This window comes from Xiphophorus couchianus, chromosome 12, assembly GCF_001444195.1.
Source record: "Xiphophorus couchianus chromosome 12, X_couchianus-1.0, whole genome shotgun sequence".
Taxonomy (NCBI): domain Eukaryota; kingdom Metazoa; phylum Chordata; class Actinopteri; order Cyprinodontiformes; family Poeciliidae; genus Xiphophorus; species Xiphophorus couchianus.
Genome location: NC_040239.1, coordinates 22,376,419 through 22,395,536, shown reverse-complemented (window position 1 = coordinate 22,395,536; position 19,118 = coordinate 22,376,419). Strand labels below are relative to the sequence as shown.

General features: G+C 39.1%; 1 protein-coding gene across 1 annotated transcript; it reads left to right on the top strand.

Annotated features, from left to right (window-relative positions):
* Positions 1-15,067: 15,067 nt before the first annotated feature.
* LOC114154121 (dual specificity protein phosphatase 14) lies at positions 15,068-17,791 on the top strand. Its single transcript, XM_028032928.1, has one exon. The coding sequence runs from the start codon at positions 17,095-17,097 to the stop codon at positions 17,638-17,640; it is 546 nt and encodes a 181-aa protein (XP_027888729.1). The 5' UTR covers positions 15,068-17,094; the 3' UTR covers positions 17,641-17,791.
* Positions 17,792-19,118: the final 1,327 nt, after the last annotated feature.

The following is a 19,118-nucleotide window of genomic DNA, read 5'->3' as shown; positions in this document are numbered from 1 at the left end:
GAAGTGAACTACGGCATTGGCCTACTATTTGTTTGTCCAAGTCATAACAGAGCCCTTCTACACAGAACAATTATTACCTTAGTGTGGTATGTTCGACCTGGAGGAAAAGGGCCTTAAAACGTTGATGTAAGTTTTTTTTGTTGTTGTTATTTGAACTAATAACATTTGCTCAAAATTTAGTCTAAAACGAATTGTTAAAAAAACTCATAGTCATAACAAGGGCTCTTCCACACTGCCTTTACAAAGAGAGCTCAAGCTAAAAGAGCTAAACACTCACCTTTCTAAAAAAAAAAAAGTCATTTGTCGGTGAAAGACTTGAAGAAAATAAGGTTAGAATCTAGAGCAACAGAAAGATGAGTGCAGATTTACCTAGCTCCAAAGTGATGCGCAGCAGGGAATGAAGAGGAGGTGAAGGGGTGAATATACTTTATAAGCCTGTGGGGGTAGTATTATTGTTCAGTTGTTTACAGACAGTATGATGATATGGTATTACCTTAGTTGGTTAGGGGCAATATTGTGGTCTGCACAGTGGGATAGATGTTTGTACTATCGTCTTGCAGGAGGAAAGACCTGGCTGGCACTCCAATGCAAGGCGACCATTCAAAAGCAATGGCTAAATCTGTCTACACAGTTTTAAGACAAGGAGGTGCTTCAGATGATACGGGGGCAGTATTATGAGATGAAGATGATTGAGTTGGTCAAAGGATGTAATTTGCTGTTACTTTTGGGATTTGTTGGCGACTCTTTGTGGTTCAAAGTAAAACACTCTTGCAAAAAGACTTTCGAAACAACTCAGGAAGGAGATCAATTACGGCTCATACCACACTAACTATGTGCGTGAGACTCAAACTTAAATGTTGTCCAATAAAAGATTAGAGCTGTGATTCTCACTACCTTTTGTTCTGCATTAATAGTGTGGTAATTCAGCATGTTTAGCTGGTGTGTTGTGTTAGCTCTGTGGATAATATTAGTACTCGTCAAGACAAAGACAGAAACAAAGAACGAGAGAGAGAAATCTGAGAGGGAAAGAAAGAAAAACATTTGAGAAAGATAGAAACAGAGAAAGACTAGAATAGAAATCTAGCATCTGTCATGCAGCTGGGAGTATTTCTAAGAGATGCCAGGAGAAAAAGGAATTAAACACATCATGGGAGAGAAGGAGGGAGCCGCTCGGAGAAAGCTGGGAGGGGAGATGAACATAGGATCCAACATGGCTGGACTGGATTAAAATGGCTGGAGTTAAGGAACACTTTTCTGTTTACATAGCCATAATGGCCTGTTTGAACTTTCCTGTCAGACAGGACTCATTTTGCTGGCATGATTAACTTTGGTTCTTAACCAGACTTGCATGCTGACCTTTCCAAGCTTAGCCTCTTTTTATGATGACGATGTAGGTAATTTGCACCTTGAGTAAAGTTTTATCAAGTGCTAAATTTACAGCATTGCAGGATTTCAGGATTCGTGCAAACGAGACGTGTCATTGATGAATGCAAACTCCTCTGCCTGATAACAGCTGTAAGTGGCAGCAAAAATAGGACCACACACACCAGTGACGTGCAGTGGAGTGAAACCCCGGCACCGAGCCTTGGCTGAGCCTCACTCCCGCCGACCCTGACAGTAATCAGGAGGAGAAGTGAGTGCTGAGGAAGTGTCAACAGAAACAAACCCAGGGCTTCGTTTGGGCCAGATTGAACTGATAGCTCATTGTTGGTGACATAATTTAGATGAATGGTGGGTGCAATCCATCAGTGGAGTATGGCTGGTGAGGGTGAGTAAACGAGGTGGTGTGCGACCCGCTCTGTGTGTTCCTGCCAGTGTAGGTATCCTGTTACCCTACACCTGTTAACAACGCCAATTCGCTTGTATAAACAGTAAAGTGATCCTTTTATCGAAGCCAAGGGGACAGAGAGAAGGGGGAAGAAAAAGAAACGAGTAGAGGGAAAAGGATAGAAAAGATGAAGCACAGAGGATTAAAGAAATGTTTTCTTGTTTGATTTTAAGAAAGACAAGCAGTTCTGGACATGATGGATGAACCCGAGGTTTGGAAAGACAATTCATGGACAGATGACTCAGATACACACTCCAGCACCGAAATTGAAGCTTCTAGGTTAAAGCAACAGGGACATCTAGTGGGGAAACATGTCACTGCACTTCAGCGCCACGCTCCAGCTGAAGGCCAAACCTTTACTCTTGTAAATCAGTCAAGTTACCATAATTACCGTATTTCTATTTATTAAATGACAGAATAACAAGTGATAGATTTTAAAACAGTTCTTATTACTTTCTTATACTCAGGGGTTTAGATAGATTAGGATTACAATAAATTTAGAAAGCCGATATGATGACGTTATCTCTTTGTGAGCTTCTGATAGGTTCATCATTTAGGTTTGATAGAGACAGACCTGTGGATGTCTTTTAAGGCAACACCTCACACATACAAGAGTTAAGAAAAATTAGCCAATATATCATAAGGAGAATTGTGAACCGCCGAAAGTTTGGTTCATTCATTTTCCAGATGCTTGATGATTCCATAGAGATCTGCTCAAACATGTGCGTATGTAAACAGCATGAGAATGTGCAGCTGTCGTACTGTCCAGGAAGGAGACCGGTTCTGAGTCCAAGAGATGGATGTGTGAATCAAGCGAAAACTTAGTGAAGTTATTGATTGAGGTTAGAAGAGTGAGAGCGTTATTAATCCAAAGTGAAACTAGTTCTGCATCAAGACTGAAAGGTCGCTCTGAGGAGAAGAAGCACAAAACGACATAAAAAAACATGATTACAGTTTGTAAATGCATCAAGGGACAGATTCTTACTATTTGTCATGTGATTTGATTCCACTGAAATTGGAATATGTGGCTGTAATGATCACCATTACATTATGAGGAAAAGGGGAGCAGGCTTGCAAGCCTGAGAACATGTGAAGAATAAATGTGAAGTTGTGTTGGCAGCGTAATGTTGAGTCGGGGTTTCCCTTGAGAAGAGACTGATGCTGTTCACAAAACAGATGAGTCACGAGGACAGAATATTTTGTGAAAATATTGAAACAACATCTCAAGAAAGGCAAGGCAAAGCTTGGGCTCAAATGGACAGTGACCCTCATCACACTGCCAAATATGATGCAAATATGAAGAACAAAAAAGTGGCTTATGAGTAGAGCCGAAAAAGGTGAGTGAGAGCAAGGCAGCCTGCAAACCTGGCTCAGTTTCACCAGTTCAGTCAGGAAAAATGGACCAAAATTCCAGCAAATTGTGGTGCGAATCTAGAGCAATTAAGGTAATTCCAAGTTAGGGTTGATATGACATTAAATGCTTTAAATGTGGACAAAACAGGGTAAAAAAAAAAAAAAAATCCCAAATTTTATTTTAAACTATTTTTAGTTGAAAAGTAGGGCAACCAGCTTACCTACAATAGCTATAAAACAAGTGTTAAGTTTTTGGAGGGTAAGATTACAATGTTTGTTGATCAGCAAGTCTTTAACTTCATTTTTTGGGGGTTCATAGAGGAAAAGAGGTGTGGTGTTTTAGGATGGCTGTGCCAAGAACAAAACATTGTGTAATGATGGACAAGAAAAATAAGACCCATTGCATTAGCTGGGCTGTCTGTGCTAAATAGAGAGAGAAACACAAAGCTAGCTTGCTAACCAGAGCTTTTACAACTCTGCAACACCACACAACTGAAGGAAGGATTTAATCAGCTAAATATACAACATGTTCTAATATTTGCCTCATGTTTAAATCTGTGTTCAAGCAATCAGGGAAACTGTTTTCACTAGCAAAGGCTACTGGCTAACTTTTGTTTTGAGTGTTTCAACATCAGTGAGGACAATCAGTTTTTCTAATAGTTTTAGTTTTACTGAAACTTGTTCAAGAATGTTTTTTTGTTATTTTCTGTTTCCACCATGGTAATGACACGGTGCATAGTCCTAATTTTTCTCTCCCTATTCCATTGTACAGAGACACTTTCTTTAAATGGCAGGAGCGAGGCGCCAACCAGCCATATTTATCCTGAGAGGAAGTTCCTCGCGTCCTCCTTGCCTCTCTGTCTCCCCCTCTCTCCGCCATCACATTGTGTCTGCAGCGTGTCACGTCTGCCTGGCAATTATTATGAAATTAAAGCTATTTTCCATGGCCGCTGTTTGCCCCGTTAATAACCGCACCGAGATAGGCCTCCGTTCATTTAGCATTTTAGTTCAGCTCAATTCCTGTCGCATTAGCAATAGGAGCAAAATCAGAGTGTCACTCAGATATTCTGCCTAATGGTTTGGCAATGGCTTGGCCTTTTTTCCAACCCTTCTCCCTTTCCTTTTTGCGATCCTCCTAACCCTATCTCTCTACCAATTACGCTGTTTAATCTATATGTAGATAATGGTGTCCGGGACCTCCCTGTTGAAATGTCAGGTGTGAAGAGGTTATTAGCTAACTTTTAATTACTGTCCATCACTCAACAGCCAGCGGAGCTGATTGGCTCTCTCAGTCTGCCTGCTTATCTGAACGTTTGGCTGATGTCGCTGAGAAAGAGGAAGGCATTTAAGAAGTAGCAGCTCCCTGACTTACTATCACTATTTCTATTCTATTAACTGAACTAAGTGTTTTAGAAGGAAGACAAAGGAGGAGGAAGAGGAGGAAATGGTGTGGATCACATGTTAAATAGTTTAATGGTTAAACAGTAAGAGGAACACGCAGTGAGGTATAAGGTCACAATACAGTGAATTGACACCTGCAACAAGAATAAAAGTAACTATTCACCAAACTAATGTAGAGTAGAGATTTAAACATTGCCTCCAGGTTTTCCCAAAAACCTGCTGGAATCACATTTTGTGTTACCGCAGTGCAGACAGAGTTTAAATGTTTTGACCTTATTAAGACTGTAATTGCATTGTTCATATAGATAAGCTAGATTTTAATCTCTTTCAAACGCTTTACGGGTCTGTAAAGAGTTTCCTTGAAACCCCCCCTGCTGCGATGCTAAGCTCTTTATGGGCATTTAAAGACCCTCAACCTTTGACCCAAAGTTTACAGCTCAACTCTTCCATTCCTGCTCTGTGATACATTTGCTGGGCTGCAACATTATAGAGATGTGATCTCATGTGTTTGCCAGGCCACAACTCAATGACGTGTCAGTCAGACTGAACATGTCTGCATAAAATATTCAGTGTTTTCTGTCTGTTTTCTAAAATATACATTATAATTATATTTTTTGTGGTATTGCAGGCTAAGTCATACCATCATTAAATGCAAAGATTTTCTTTATTTTTATGAACTCGGCCTAGACGGTAATAATGATTATTAAATCATACCCCTTGATCTTTTTTTACTTTATAACAAAAATATATATATATAATTTTAGTGGAGTTAGTGCATTAAATTGGTGCATAACTGTAAAGGGGAAGGAGAATTGTGTGTTTTTCAAAAACCTACAAATTAAGATCTAAAGTCTGACATGTATTTGCATTCAGCTCCATTCACTCATTTACCCCAAAATAAATATACTGCTCAAAAAAATAAAGGGAACACTTTAAGTGTGAAACACCTGTTTAAGTGTTCCCTTTATTTTTTTGAGCAGTGTGCATTGGCAACCAGTTGTCATGAGAAAAATAGAGTGCAATTCAGTCTCAGCTTAAATACAGCATTCCTTAGAAATCTCTGCATTTGCCTAGAAAACAAAATGCATGAAAAAAAGTCCTGTTTTCAGTTTACTGCAAGCAATGTGGAGCAAACAGTCAAGAAATATGTGGAAGCAGGTGCTCTGATCTGAGGTGACTGTAGTTGCGGCAACGTTTTGCTGCTTTTCTCGACAATAAACAATGAAGCTGGTCAGATGTAATGGGAAGAAGCATGGAAGTAAATCCAGGAAAACCCATGAAAAATCATTGAGCCTGGTCTGGAGATGGTAATTGATGAGATGCAAAAAGCTGTACGCTTTAAAAATACTTTTGACAAAAGCAGCTCTAAATGTGCAGTTAAGAATAGAAAGCCTTTGCACAATAATAACCTGATTCCTCTGCTTTTATTTGAACGTTACAAGCTGAGAAACACTCAGAATCACTCAGACACACACACTAGCATGCGCTTACAGAAAAAAACCAATCTCTTTTCGTGCTTTGAACCGTCTTTGAGCTGATTTACTATTTAAAACTCAGTGGGGCCAAAGCACCTCTGATTACAGCACCTCTGAGAAAAAAATACTTCCGAAACTCACTTTTTCTTCTTTTGCTTCCTAGTCATCTTTTACAGCTGCATTTTTTTTTCAAAGTAGAGAGCTGCTTTCTGCAGACATCCACCCAGCTATGGAGGCTCCGGTTTCAGAGAGCTGCTTCTGGATTAGACGCCGTCAGAGATGTAAACAGCCAAGCTCTGTCATCACATTCCTTATTTTAGTAAAGGCAGAACAGGGAGACAGAAGTGAAGAATTGGCTGCAATTAAAAGATATTCTGAACCAATTATTAAAATTAAAATTTATTTTTCAGTTTTCTGCTACCAGCCCCCATTGTTTTCCTTTAGCACATAAACGTCCCTGTGGTATTCATGACCCAGTAAACCTGAGTACTGGTGTGTTTGGAGAAATAACCACACACCAGAAGACGTTGTTTAAGTTGATTATGTTTCTCATTCCGACATTGCTACCTTTCAACTGAACTTTATGTGATATTTAAGACTTTAACTTAGTCCCAGCCTTCAGTTTGGACTCTTTTCTCTGAGTTTCTGCGGTGAATTACAGCTGACCCATGAAGACCTGGACCCTGCTGCTCCTACCTCTGGAAAACCTCGTCATCTGGAACGCATCCGCGCTCAAGTGAGGGAGGGGCAGAGCTCCTTTAGTCTGATGCAAACAGAGGAGGAGGCCACTGGAATGAAGCTGCCTTCTGCTCTGTTTTGTTATTATCTACCTTGGCAGTAACAGTTTGATTTCCCGTTGGCCAGGAATGCTATTTTAGATGGAAAAGTTGTGGAAGTAATGTCTGCAGACAAGAAAAGCTGCAACATCTCAGAACATAATGTTTTGGGATGAGCTGCACCAGCATGTTGCAGAGCTACTGTGGTGATTTTATGCTCCAATATATCTTGTTTTTCATGATTAACGTGTCGCATAAGCTCCCTCTGCTTTTTAAACTTTATAATGAGCAGCCATAGCAACATGAAACTGTTTACAAGTTTGAGTGGTTTACGTGTGCGCATGAAAAGCCTCTTTTGGTTGCAGCGAAAATCTGAATCTGGTGTTTGAAGAACAAACTCCGGGACAGAGAAACGGTGAAAGTATTTTCTTCGTTTTTGTTTAATATTTGAGTTCAGTTCTAAACTTGTTGATCCACCTAAATAGAGCTCTAGACAGATTTGCATTTAAATGAAGAGTTGTAGAAGTTCTCCATTAGACAATTGATTACCAAATAATGTGATGTCATTGCGCCATTATTACATGAATATGAAGATCAGCACGAAGTCTAACATCTCAAGCGATGGAGCAAACTGCACAAAACACACTGCCTGGTGAGATGCTGCCCTCTGCTGGAGACCTGCATATATGCACGCAAAAATCTGTATGATTTGGAACAGTTAGCACGTTTATAATAATAATAATAATAATAATAATAATAATAATAACTATTATTATTACATTGTTTCTTTATTTCGACATAACAGAACGGAAACACAATAAAAATGCTTTATTTGTACACAAGACCAGCTCTTAACAGAGGAATAGTTCAAACAAACAATGAAGCAATAAAAAGTTCACATTTCTTACGTTCATAATTCTTTCGGCTGATCTGACAACTATTGAGATATTATTGAATTTTCAAAGTATTCTGGTGGCACGTGGGACAATTTGTCATCGCTGATTTACAGAATGATAAATATAATCTGAACAAAAAAACATGCTTACATTGCCAAAACGGCAAAAAAAAAACTTAGTGCAGCTAACTATTAAACATATTTCTCAGAGAATGTGTATTTTTTATTGAGGTACGGGAACAGAATGCTTTAACGACTCAAGCAATCCAACTTCCTGTTGCAGAAAAGGAGAATCTGCTGATTAGAAACAATCCTTTCCATCTCTGCCATTTCATTTCTCCTCACCATCATTTATCAACTTTATTAAATAAATATATATATATATATATATATATATATATATATATATATATATATATATATATATATAATTAATGTCTCCCTTCAAAAATATTCACGGAAACACAGAAAAGAAGGTCAATAAAATTTCAAATTTGATTCTGATACAAAAAATGCTGAATGTACTGATATAATTTTCAAAGTTGTGGAAAAATATCTTGTCGAGACAGCATTCTTTCTTATAAAGATCAGAACATTTTTATTAATTATAACATGACAGTAATTCTTATTTGCTTAATTACAGAAAAATAATAGTAATGAAAATAGTAATTAGTAGTTTAGATAAATAACTCAATGTATTTTTTTCTATGTAGCAAAACAATAGATAGGCTAAAACTTCCTATAACTTTTAAGAATTTTGATGCAAGTAGTTGGATTGAGTTGAACAAGTTATGAGGAAAAACATTCTTTAAACAACAATGCGCTCCATATGTTGTTGTTTTTCAGCCTTGCTCAGTTTCTGTTGATGGCAATTCATATTTCCAGAGGTGCTCTTAAAGTCAGCATCAGACCCTCAAGTTCTGGGTCTTCAAAAAGAACAAAAAAAATAACATTGCAAGCAAAAAGAAAACCTTCCTCAATTAAGATTTTTAAAAACACATAGCATAGTTATTCCTTTAACTTAGCATGTCTAAAAATAGAAAAACCCCTTAAAAAGGGCAGTGCCATTTTATAGCATGATTAAATAACTATGTTGCCTTCAGTTGTTATGAAAATGTTGTATAGATCAAATATGACTTAAAGAAATTTGACTCTGTAATTTAACACTTTCAAATTAGACCTCTGTCTCTTCAGGAAGCTCTTTCTCTTTCTCACACTCTGCCTTCAGGACATGATCACAACAATGTTCTTCCATTAACTCTTTAACAACATTTCTACCAGCGTTTCACTGAGACGTGGCTCATATAATACAGCTGAATGGTTGCCACGGCAGATTCAAGGATTTCTCCAACATGCATGAAAGAATGAAAGCAACACTTCAGGGATGTTTTTGGTGAGGGAACAACATGATGTAAAGTTAAAAATGAGTTGATTTTACATAATAGTGCCCCTTTTATACAGAACAGAGAATACCTGGGGATTCATTGTTCATTTTAGGGCCTCAAATCTTTCTTGCTTTGTAGTTTTGGTCATTTCCCACCTGATGGAGCGGCCTGCAATTGAAAGTTTTATGCTAAACGCACATCAGTTCGTAGGTGACAGGGAGGACGTAGTGTGACTAGCAGGAAGTTGCTCATGTCTAAACAGCTGGCATTATGGAGTCGGGCATTTTGAATACTACACTCTTGCAAACATGGGAGCTTCACTGACCTCTACAGATTCCTCGTGACCATCAGAGTATCTACCCTTTGGATGCTTTATCAAATTTGCAGTGTGACTCACGCCACTTTGTGGCACAGCTATCATCAGTGGCTAGCAACATTCATTGACTTTTCCTGTTTCTTTGCCTGACAAGGCAAACGACCTCCGTACAATGTTGCAAAGGCCCTTCTGTTAACCTACTGGCCATGTTATAGTAGCTTTCAGCGTCCAGCACAGGCTCATCGTGAGACACAGCGCGGATTGGCGGAGCAGCACAACCTCTCCTGTGAAAAATTGCACGTCAACTTGGGAAAATGAAGATGGCTCAGGTTACGCAAATCAATTTTGGTGTAAACGTGTAACTTTAAAAAAGTATTTTTAATGACAATTATATAAAAAGTATTGGTGATTTTGACTGCAGCACGCACTCTTTCTTCTCAAACATCCGTTCAAACACACTTAAATACATTCAGTAAGCGATGCAGCTCCTCGGTTTGAAGGTGCTCTGGTGACTGTCACATTAAAAACACAGTTAGTGATTTCAGTTAGTTAAGGTTAGAAAATTAGTTTATTAGTAGGTTAGTTTGTTAGTTTGCAGAGCTTTTGGAAGCTCCTCTGGTTAGTAACACTTAAGTTGCTTTTTAAGAGATAAAACCTCAACTCAGCTCTTAAAACACACTTGGGAAAGTTGATGCTTTTGGGGGAGAAGGGAAAGCCAGTTGACTGTCTTATAATCAGCACCACTGGTACCACAACGCATGCTTTAATCAACGTGAAATCAATCAGATGACAAGGAGATGTTAGTAAGAGTGGCAGATGGTCCGATACAGCCTCTGCATTGTTAGTATGAGCACTATTAGGAGTTAGTTACTACCTACAGGGACAAAAAGGCCAGGTTGACCACACAGAATACAATCAGAGAAAGAGGAAACTGCTTTATAAAAAAAAAAAACATGCAAATTTAGCCTTTAAAATGAAATCACTTGGGATCAGATTACACTTTTCCAGCTTCAGTATGTGGTCAACCGAGTTTGACCTCAGCAGCTGCTGCTGCTGCGGCTTTTCTTCTAGCTGTTCGGTTTTCAATGTTGCCCTTCCCCGGTCCTGAAACCCTTCTTTCCATGCTCGCTTTAGGATCTCCGAGTTGGACACCTCTAACAGAAGGATTGCAGGATCATGCAAGAGAAGTGTGCATCTTGAAGTGAGCATAAAGCAGGAAGGGAAGTTAGTGGGTTAGAAATGCAAGCCGTCTGCATTCTCAACACGGGTTAGTACTCCTTCAACTGTTAGCAGACGTTAGTACTGTTAGATATTAGTCAGATATTGTTAGTGCAATCCAGACGTGGGTAAAAGGCTATTTACACATCATTATTAGCATTTGCTGTAATTTGCTTAAGTGTTAAATGATGGGGCTGCTGACACTGAAACTGTCTGACTTTTGCCAGCAGGCATCATTGAGAAAACTGCCCCACACTAATTTCCAATGACATCCTTGTGATCTAAATCACAAGTAGCACAGTTTTTTTTTCTTTCATTTTTTTAATGAACAAATGTAACAAATGCTAAGAATCATCAGTAAATAATGTTTTATCCCTTATCTGGTACATCCAGTGGCTATAAAGGATAGTAGCGGCAGTTTCAGGCCCTTTACAGACACATCTTATCGGACTGATGAGACACACGTGCACAGGTACTGCCACTAACACAGATGGAGCGCATGCAGAGAAACACATGCATTCTCCCACACACACACCCTCACGCATTCATCCCACACACACACACATACACACACCCTACAGTTCAACTGCAGAATAGTACAGTAAAAATAGCTGGTTTCGCATTGCACTCGGGAGGTTTCTCAACAAACAGAAATGTGTGATTTACACATTATTAGAAGGTGAGAACATCCATCATTTTCACACACTAGCACGTAATATTTTTGTTCATACAGGCCTTGAACATAAACCCCTCATAGATTTGGATCTGGAAACACTGGAGGCCAGTTTTCACAAAAAGACACAAAAGGCAACATTACATAAACAGGTGAAAGCTTGGGAGAAATTATCAATTGCAAGAAAATGTAACTCAGGTGGAGTTGATTTACAGTAAAGGTTTCCATGCATCTAATCAACAGAAATAGAAACAGGAGAGGGACTGAATTAAGCTATAAAACAGCTTTAACAGAGCAGTAAACGGTTCTGAATGAAGTCCCTCCCAGCAGCCACACATGATTAAACAGATAATGATGGCAAAGCAATGGCTTAATTCTCTTGGCTGATGAACAGAGACAGAAGTCGCCTCTTGGTAGAGAGACACACTAGTGCTGAAGGTTTTCCTTCGAAGACGCATCACGGCACAAGTCTCCGGCACTGCAAGAGAAACAGACCAAACACAGCGAATAAAGATTCATGTGCAACTTTTCAAACCTCATAGGTGAATCTTTGTCAGTTTGAAACTCATCGAGAAGTTAATTTGGGTAATTCAGTTCAAGCAGTAAAACTCATACAGATTAAGAAGAGTGATATTTTTAAGAATTTATTTCTCTTAATTTAGATACCATAAAACTAATTACACTATAAATAAGCTCTTATGATTAAGGAGGGTGGGCAACAAAACAATGAGTTGCCAAAAAAAAACTCACTGTTCACAAAGTTCTGGAAGGTTAACTGGAAGGTAAAAGTGTGGTTCATCAGCAAAATGAATAGTCAGATCCTGTAGTGAATCACCACACACAAATGTATCCGGGACATGGGTTACAGCCTTTACACTCGTTGCTATAAGCTACCCCTGAACCAGAGAAAATGTCAGAAATGTCTATCTGTGCTAAGAAAAAGGACTGAATTGTTGCTCAGTGGTCCAAAGTCTTATTTTAAGATGAAAATACATCTTAATTGAGAACCAATGTCCCAATGTATTATAAGCTGATTTTATTTTCCAAAAGGACTTGACACTTGCCCACACTGCCAGACATACCGCCTGCGAATTGAAGTTCTTATTAGCTGTGAACATTCAAGTGGACAGAAATAATGAATGGAAACACATCACTCTGTAAAATCACTATGATGTAGGGGTTATGCTTTCTGAACTGAATTACTGAATAATGTTTCAGTGCCTGTGTAGGAGACACATAAAGAGCTTCATCATGAAAAAAAAAAATGTTTTCTGGGATAATCCTACATAATGTTGAATAAATAAATCTGAGAAGCAGATTATGTTAATCAGATTTGATCTATGTGTTCATGTTGGTTTATCTCTATAGTGTAATCCGACACATAGGGCAGATTCACATCAACAGAAACATGTCAGTGACTTAACACATTGCTAATCTCATGTTGCAGCTCATGTTTCCACTAATGCAGGAGCTAAACACAAATACACTGAAATCTGTCTGGGAGCTAGAGACACTAAGTTAATAAAGAATTAAGATGAGTGGTTAAAATAAAGTAAAGTAAAGAGCCATAGGGTGAAAGTGTAAAACGAATATGAGGGAAATAAAGGGTCTGTCACCATGAAAGTGGCAGATTCAGTACCGCTCTGTAAGGCAGCGCAGCAGAGGGGATGGAGGAACGCCAGCTGGGGCACAATGGGATCTGGTTGAGGCCAAATCTGCTTTTTCATCAGTGTAACTGGAGAAGGGACACACAACACAAAGCAGCAGAAAAGTGGGACGCAACCCAACTGTCCTATCAAGATCCCCAAAGGGATCTGGCTCCTGTTCTTTCCCGTCAGAGCTTTTCATTATACGTGAGCAAAAACATAACACTGATAACTAAATGACCAGAAACTGATCTGTGAAGATTAATCTGCTCCAGCAATTTTAACAAAGATAACACATAACCTGCCCTGTCGTTGGATCCTCCCAGAGTCCTGTTTGGTGCCATGTCAGCAGCTCTGGGGACGAGTCCAGTCCGTACAACACTGGTCAGCTAAAACAGCAAACACATTATTCTCAATCAGTTTTGGTCATTCTTTATTCCTCTCTACTTCCTGTTCTGTGTCATGTCAGATCAGAGTGCTATGATTAACAACTGTGTTATAGCCCATAGTCTTCAGCTCAGAGGCGGACATTATGCATTTTAAATATAAAATAAACAAACTGTAGAGACGTGTTAATTTCTCTGATATATTAGTTTAGTTTGGCATTAAAATGTGATGAAATGTGATGAACAGCTTTTCAGTATAGACTCGGTAGAGTCGGGGAAGACGGTCTGAGTTTAATTGTGCATAATTATCACATTGATCAAGTTCCCACAGTTTCACTGACTCAGCAATCAGTGTACAATAATTCAGGTTAGCCGTGACCAGGTGTTACATTGAATTCAGCATCTTTTAAGCAACTTACAAACATTAGCTTAGCATTGTTAATTTCCACAGACAGACAGACAGACAGACAGACAGACAGACAGACAGACAGACAGACAGACAGATAGATAGATAGATAGATAGATATCTCAGCCTCTAAGCTTTTTCCAATAGAAATGTTGCTGCAATGCAACCACCTGAACTACCAAAGCTATGCAAAAGACAAGCAGACGCAGAAGCTGGAATGTGGTTGTATTATTTTACATTCTGTTCTGAAGTCAAAACTCTTGTGACTGATTGCTGGGCACCGCACCAGTGTAAAGAGCTGCCAGTGTGCATTGCTCTTTACACTTTCCTTTGAAAAAAGGCATGAAGGTCTTTTTCTGTTTTCACAAATAAAATAAAGTTTTTATGAATCATGAATAATTTAACAAATATACAAAGCCAAATAACCCATTTCAGCTTTGGACAGCTGTATGAATTTTAGACTTTAAACTACAAATGATCAGATGCGGAGTCTATCTAAGATAGACTCTATAAAACAGAAAACCATAAAAGTTCAATAAAGTGTCATAATTACTTACAGTGTAAAACATGAGGGATGCTCAGTCAACCCTGCAAACAAGTAATAGAGGAGTGGTTTCGAGTTAGACTGACAGGTAGTTTTTTTTTTGTTATTGTTTATTTTATTTTTTAGGCGGAGCACCAGAGGTGGAGAGCCACATCATTATCAAAAACTTCCTCTGGTAGTTATCCGCTAATCGCTGACATACAGTATTTATTTAGATTTAACTACAAATACAGTTAAATATAATAGGACAGGATTGAACTAATCATGTTACATTATGGCTGAATATTACTATCAACACTATGAATGTTTTCGTTTGTGTGATTTGCCTGAGCAAATAAATTTGCTTGACATTAACACAGATTAGGAGCAAATTTAAAAGCAGGGCAATGTTTGATAAATGTTACAGCAAAGTCTCGAGACATGTTTTCTGTCTCAGAAGGAAACCTCTCTTGAGGGCCCCCTGCTGGCCTGGAGACCCTGCCAGCAGAGCTTGCTTCTGGCTTAGGCCGGCTCTGTTCCCCATGATGAAAAACCATGTTTTTCTATTTTATTCAATATAAACATTTATTACATGTATATAGTTTTATTTTTACAACAACTGCCCACGAATTTGAGAATGTTTTTTCTCAAGACCTATGGGCCTTTCATGTCAAGGGAGCAGAGGTGCTACTAAGAAATCTCCATGTACTCCTTGGAATAATAAAAAGCTAAAAAATAAAAATAAAAGTTTGTATTGAAAAATTAAGAATATTTTTCCATACCATGGATCTTCAGGTTCCACCTGTCCCGCAGCATAAAAGGGTGCGAAGAGATCATGGCTTCTTCCTTTTCTTCCGCTTATCCCTCCATCCTGGGAGAAAGCTGCTCAACATGCGCATACCCGCAGTGTTGGCGCAGTTTATCTGCCTTCACCACATAAAGGAGGTCGCTGCTCGGACCGAGTCTCCAGCCGTTCACCGTGAGCCGAGGCTCGGCGTCCTCTTCATGGCCGCCGAGCTGAAACAAGCAGATGTGGGAGTGCCAGCAGCAGCTGCGCACTGACGGGGGAGACGGCAGTTCGGTTGGCGGGGATGGGGTGGGGGCGCAGGACAAAGTGGAGCAGGAAGCTTTGGACAAAGATGATGAAGCGAAGGTATTAATGAGAACAGAGGCTCCTTTGAATGAGCGGGACTGCGCAGTCCTGAGAGAATGAGCGGCTCTCGGTCTCCAGCTGCTGCTACAGGTTTATGGTCTTTTGTATGCAACCCCTTTATCCACCATCTGTGTTTCCTGGGCAACCGAGGATTGCCTGCAGGCACCAGCTAATGCACCGCAGCCACCTCAAATCAACACACTATTGCCGCACTGTCATTTTTATAACATGTGCTGCAAGACTATTTTACGTCTTTTAATCATATGCCAAATAATCAAAGTAATCTTTTAGCAAAAAAATGTGCAATTTTTTTATAGGACAACCTCGTGTGGGTTATTTTTATTTTTTTCTAATCTTGTCCTGAGTTCAATATGGATCAATCAATTCCTGGGGCAATTTAGCACAAGTTTGGGTTATAGGTTTAATTCCACATGGTTAAGATTTAGCCTAAACAATGGTTTAAAGTAATTATCTTACTGAAAGGCTGCCAGACTTAAAAAAAAAAATAGGCTGAGGTGGATTTCTAAACAAGTGATATCTGGGTCAAATGAAAGATTCTGATCCATCCATGTTATTCTTGCAAAGTTGCTGGTACATATCTCCAGAAACCAACACATAGACAGTGTTGTATTCACACACCTAGAGGTCTTACACTCATCAGAAACATATATTCCTTAAGTTCACATTCCTGTATTATTGCTTTTTTTCTTGATGTAATATTCTAATCCTAAATATTGGGGTTTGCCTAAAGTCATCATGATTAACAGAAATAAAAGCATGAATTCAGTGTATGTTGTTATTTTATATTCCAAGTGTAATTATTCCATGTGCATCACTTAGTTAATCGAATTACAGAAAAAAAGAATTTTTCAATAATACTCAAATTTTTTGAATATGACTATATATGGGCCTGCACTGATTTTATTCTTATTTTCTATTTCAGAATTACAATAGTAGAAGATATAAGGACATAATTCAAAAATATTTATTCCTGGATTCTATGAGCAGACATTAATATTACAAGCATAAGTATCATCACAATATATTTGAGATATCTGATAGCTGGCATGTTAAACCGCATCTTATAATTAGCAGATTTAGTGCAATGAGTTTTACTAAAATGTCAGTCTCTCTGTTAAAGCTGTTGAAGTTTCTAGCAAGGAGAGAATGGTTGTCAGGTAGCAGATTAATATCACCAAAACCTCTGATCCAGAGGAGAAATGTTGGTAGAACACCCGATTCCATCTGCAGAATGAGCCTCCTGTCGATAAGAGGATAATCTACATAATCCTCACTATGGGACTTCAGAGTTATTTATAATTTGTCCACTTATTTCAGAGAAATCTCAAAGATAGCTTTTCATAATCTCGACAGTTTTGGACATAACCAAAATGTAATCGTGGAATCGATGCCCCTTTGGGCCGGAGTATCATGTTTTTTTATTATTTATAAATCCAGAACGTTCTTTCTTTATTTTCACCAGACATTTTTTAGCTTCAGTTTTAAACCATTTCATCCACTAGGGGGCGATATAGTAACGTGAGCTGCTTCAGATTTGATCCGTCTCGGTTACCATACAGGCCTCCGCTCTGTGTGTTGGCGCATTTTAAATGGAAGTCGACGATCTGCAGCCATCTGGCTGTTTTCTTCCTCATCGTTTATGCATCAGTCTGGCACCGCAAGTCTCTCTGGCTTGTGCCGGGTCACCGAGCACCTTTTCCTGAGTAGTAGCAGAGCAGCCAAGGACTGCTCCCAGGTGACTGGAAATGGGATAACCTGCATCATAAACGCCACAGAAACCAAGAACGATGCTGCTCCTCCTCCCGGAGTGGAGTACGTCCACATCCCGGTGCCGGACTCCCCGCAGTCCCCGCTCAGAGACCACTTTGACCAGGTGGCGGATAAAATACAGAGCACCGCGGAGCGCCACGGCTGCACACTGGTGCACTGCAACGCCGGGGTGAGCCGCTCCGCCGCCCTCTGCTTGGCCTATCTCATGAAGCACCGCGGGGCCAGCCTGCTGGACGCCCACCGGCTGCTGAAGAGCTGTCGGCCTATCGTCAGGCCGAACCCCGGGTTCTGGAGGCAGCTCATCCAGTATGAGGCGGAGCTGCGTGGGAGCAGTTCAGTCAGGATGGTGCCGTCTGCTTTAGGAGAGATACCTGACATTTACTTAGAGGAGACCCGGAACATGGTGCTTCTGTGAAGAGACGCTCAATCATTGGGGCAATAAACTGTGGTGCTGATGAGCAGTGACGTAAACATGAGTCATCTTTGGGTTAAAAAGACAGACTTTTACTGGCACTGGGGGAGTTTTATAAACTGTTTAATACAATCTGAGTAAATACTTGTTTGTATGTGTCCTGTTTTTAATATTTTTCTTAACTTATTTAACAAATTATGTGTTTCTCTTTTGGTCGTGAGATCCTGAGAGAAAGAACCAGATCTGGTCACATATAAGAGGCTTAAATGAGCTTTTGCCATACGGTCTACCCTAATGGTGGGTGATGAGCTCCTGCTCATCAAAATGAGTCAATCAGACAAAAGGCAACGAAACTGAAGTTGGTTTAAAATTCTAGCTTCAGATTCGGGAAATGGCTAAAGGGCGATTCCACCTAATTTTTCAATACCTTCCGCATCTTTAATCGACTCTAGTTTAAAAACTACAACACATAGACTCTTCAAACCTGGACTGGATTATTCTGCTCTAATAGCAGAATATTTAGAACCGTGTTTGTGATTTGTGAAACTACAATAAAGGTTGATTTCACCACTTTTTTGGATCTCTGTCATAGTATAAGTGCTCCAATTGCAAAACTACAACACCTAGACTCTTGTGTCTAGATGTCTAGAAACTAAATTGTGTAATTTGGTCTAGCTGTCTAGAGGCCTTTTACACAATTGTGTGATTACACACTAAATTGTGTAATTTAGTCTCTTGATTGAGACTAAATTATTCTCAACCAATAGCAGAATATTTACAACCATGTTTGGGATTTGTGAAACTTCACTTAACAGACCGCTGAAGATCTTTCCTTCCAACAGCCGTCACCATCTACAATAATTCTTTGAAGAATTAATATTTAATTTCAACATTTAATTTGCCATTGGGATTAATAAAGTGGTTTTGAATTTGAATTGAATTTGAAAAAAAAACTGTATGGACCAAATGTGAATAGTAATCTAAACTTTAGTGAAGTTTCACAAATCACATAAAGGTTTCACAAATCCCAAACATCGATTGAAATATTCTGCTATTAGAGCAGAATAATCTGGTCCAGGTTTGAAGTGTCTAGGTTTTGTAGTTTTGGAATTAGAGCAGTTCTAATGTGAGCTAGATGCAAAAAAGGGTAAAAAACTTACTTTATTGAAGTTTCACAAATCACAAACATGGTTTTAAATATTCTGCTTTTAGTTGAAAATAATCTAGTCTAGGTTTGAAGAGCCTATAGGTGTTGTAGTTTTGGAATTAGAGCAGATCTCGTGTGACCGCGACCGAAAGAAAAGGGTGAAAATGGCCCTTTATTGAAGTTTCACAAATCAGAAAAAGGTTTCACAAATCTCAAACATGGTTATAAATATTCTGCTATTAGTTGAGAATAATTTAGTCTAGGTTTGAAGACTCTAGGTGTTGTAGTTCTGGAGCTGGAGTAGTTCTTGTAGGCTATGATCCTGATGCAAAAA

What these genes read in the sequence shown, in the direction of transcription:
- LOC114154121 (XM_028032928.1), top strand. Translation starts at nt 17,095, where the DNA reads ATGCATCAGTCTGGCACCGCAAGTCTCTCTGGCTTGTGCCGGGTCACC.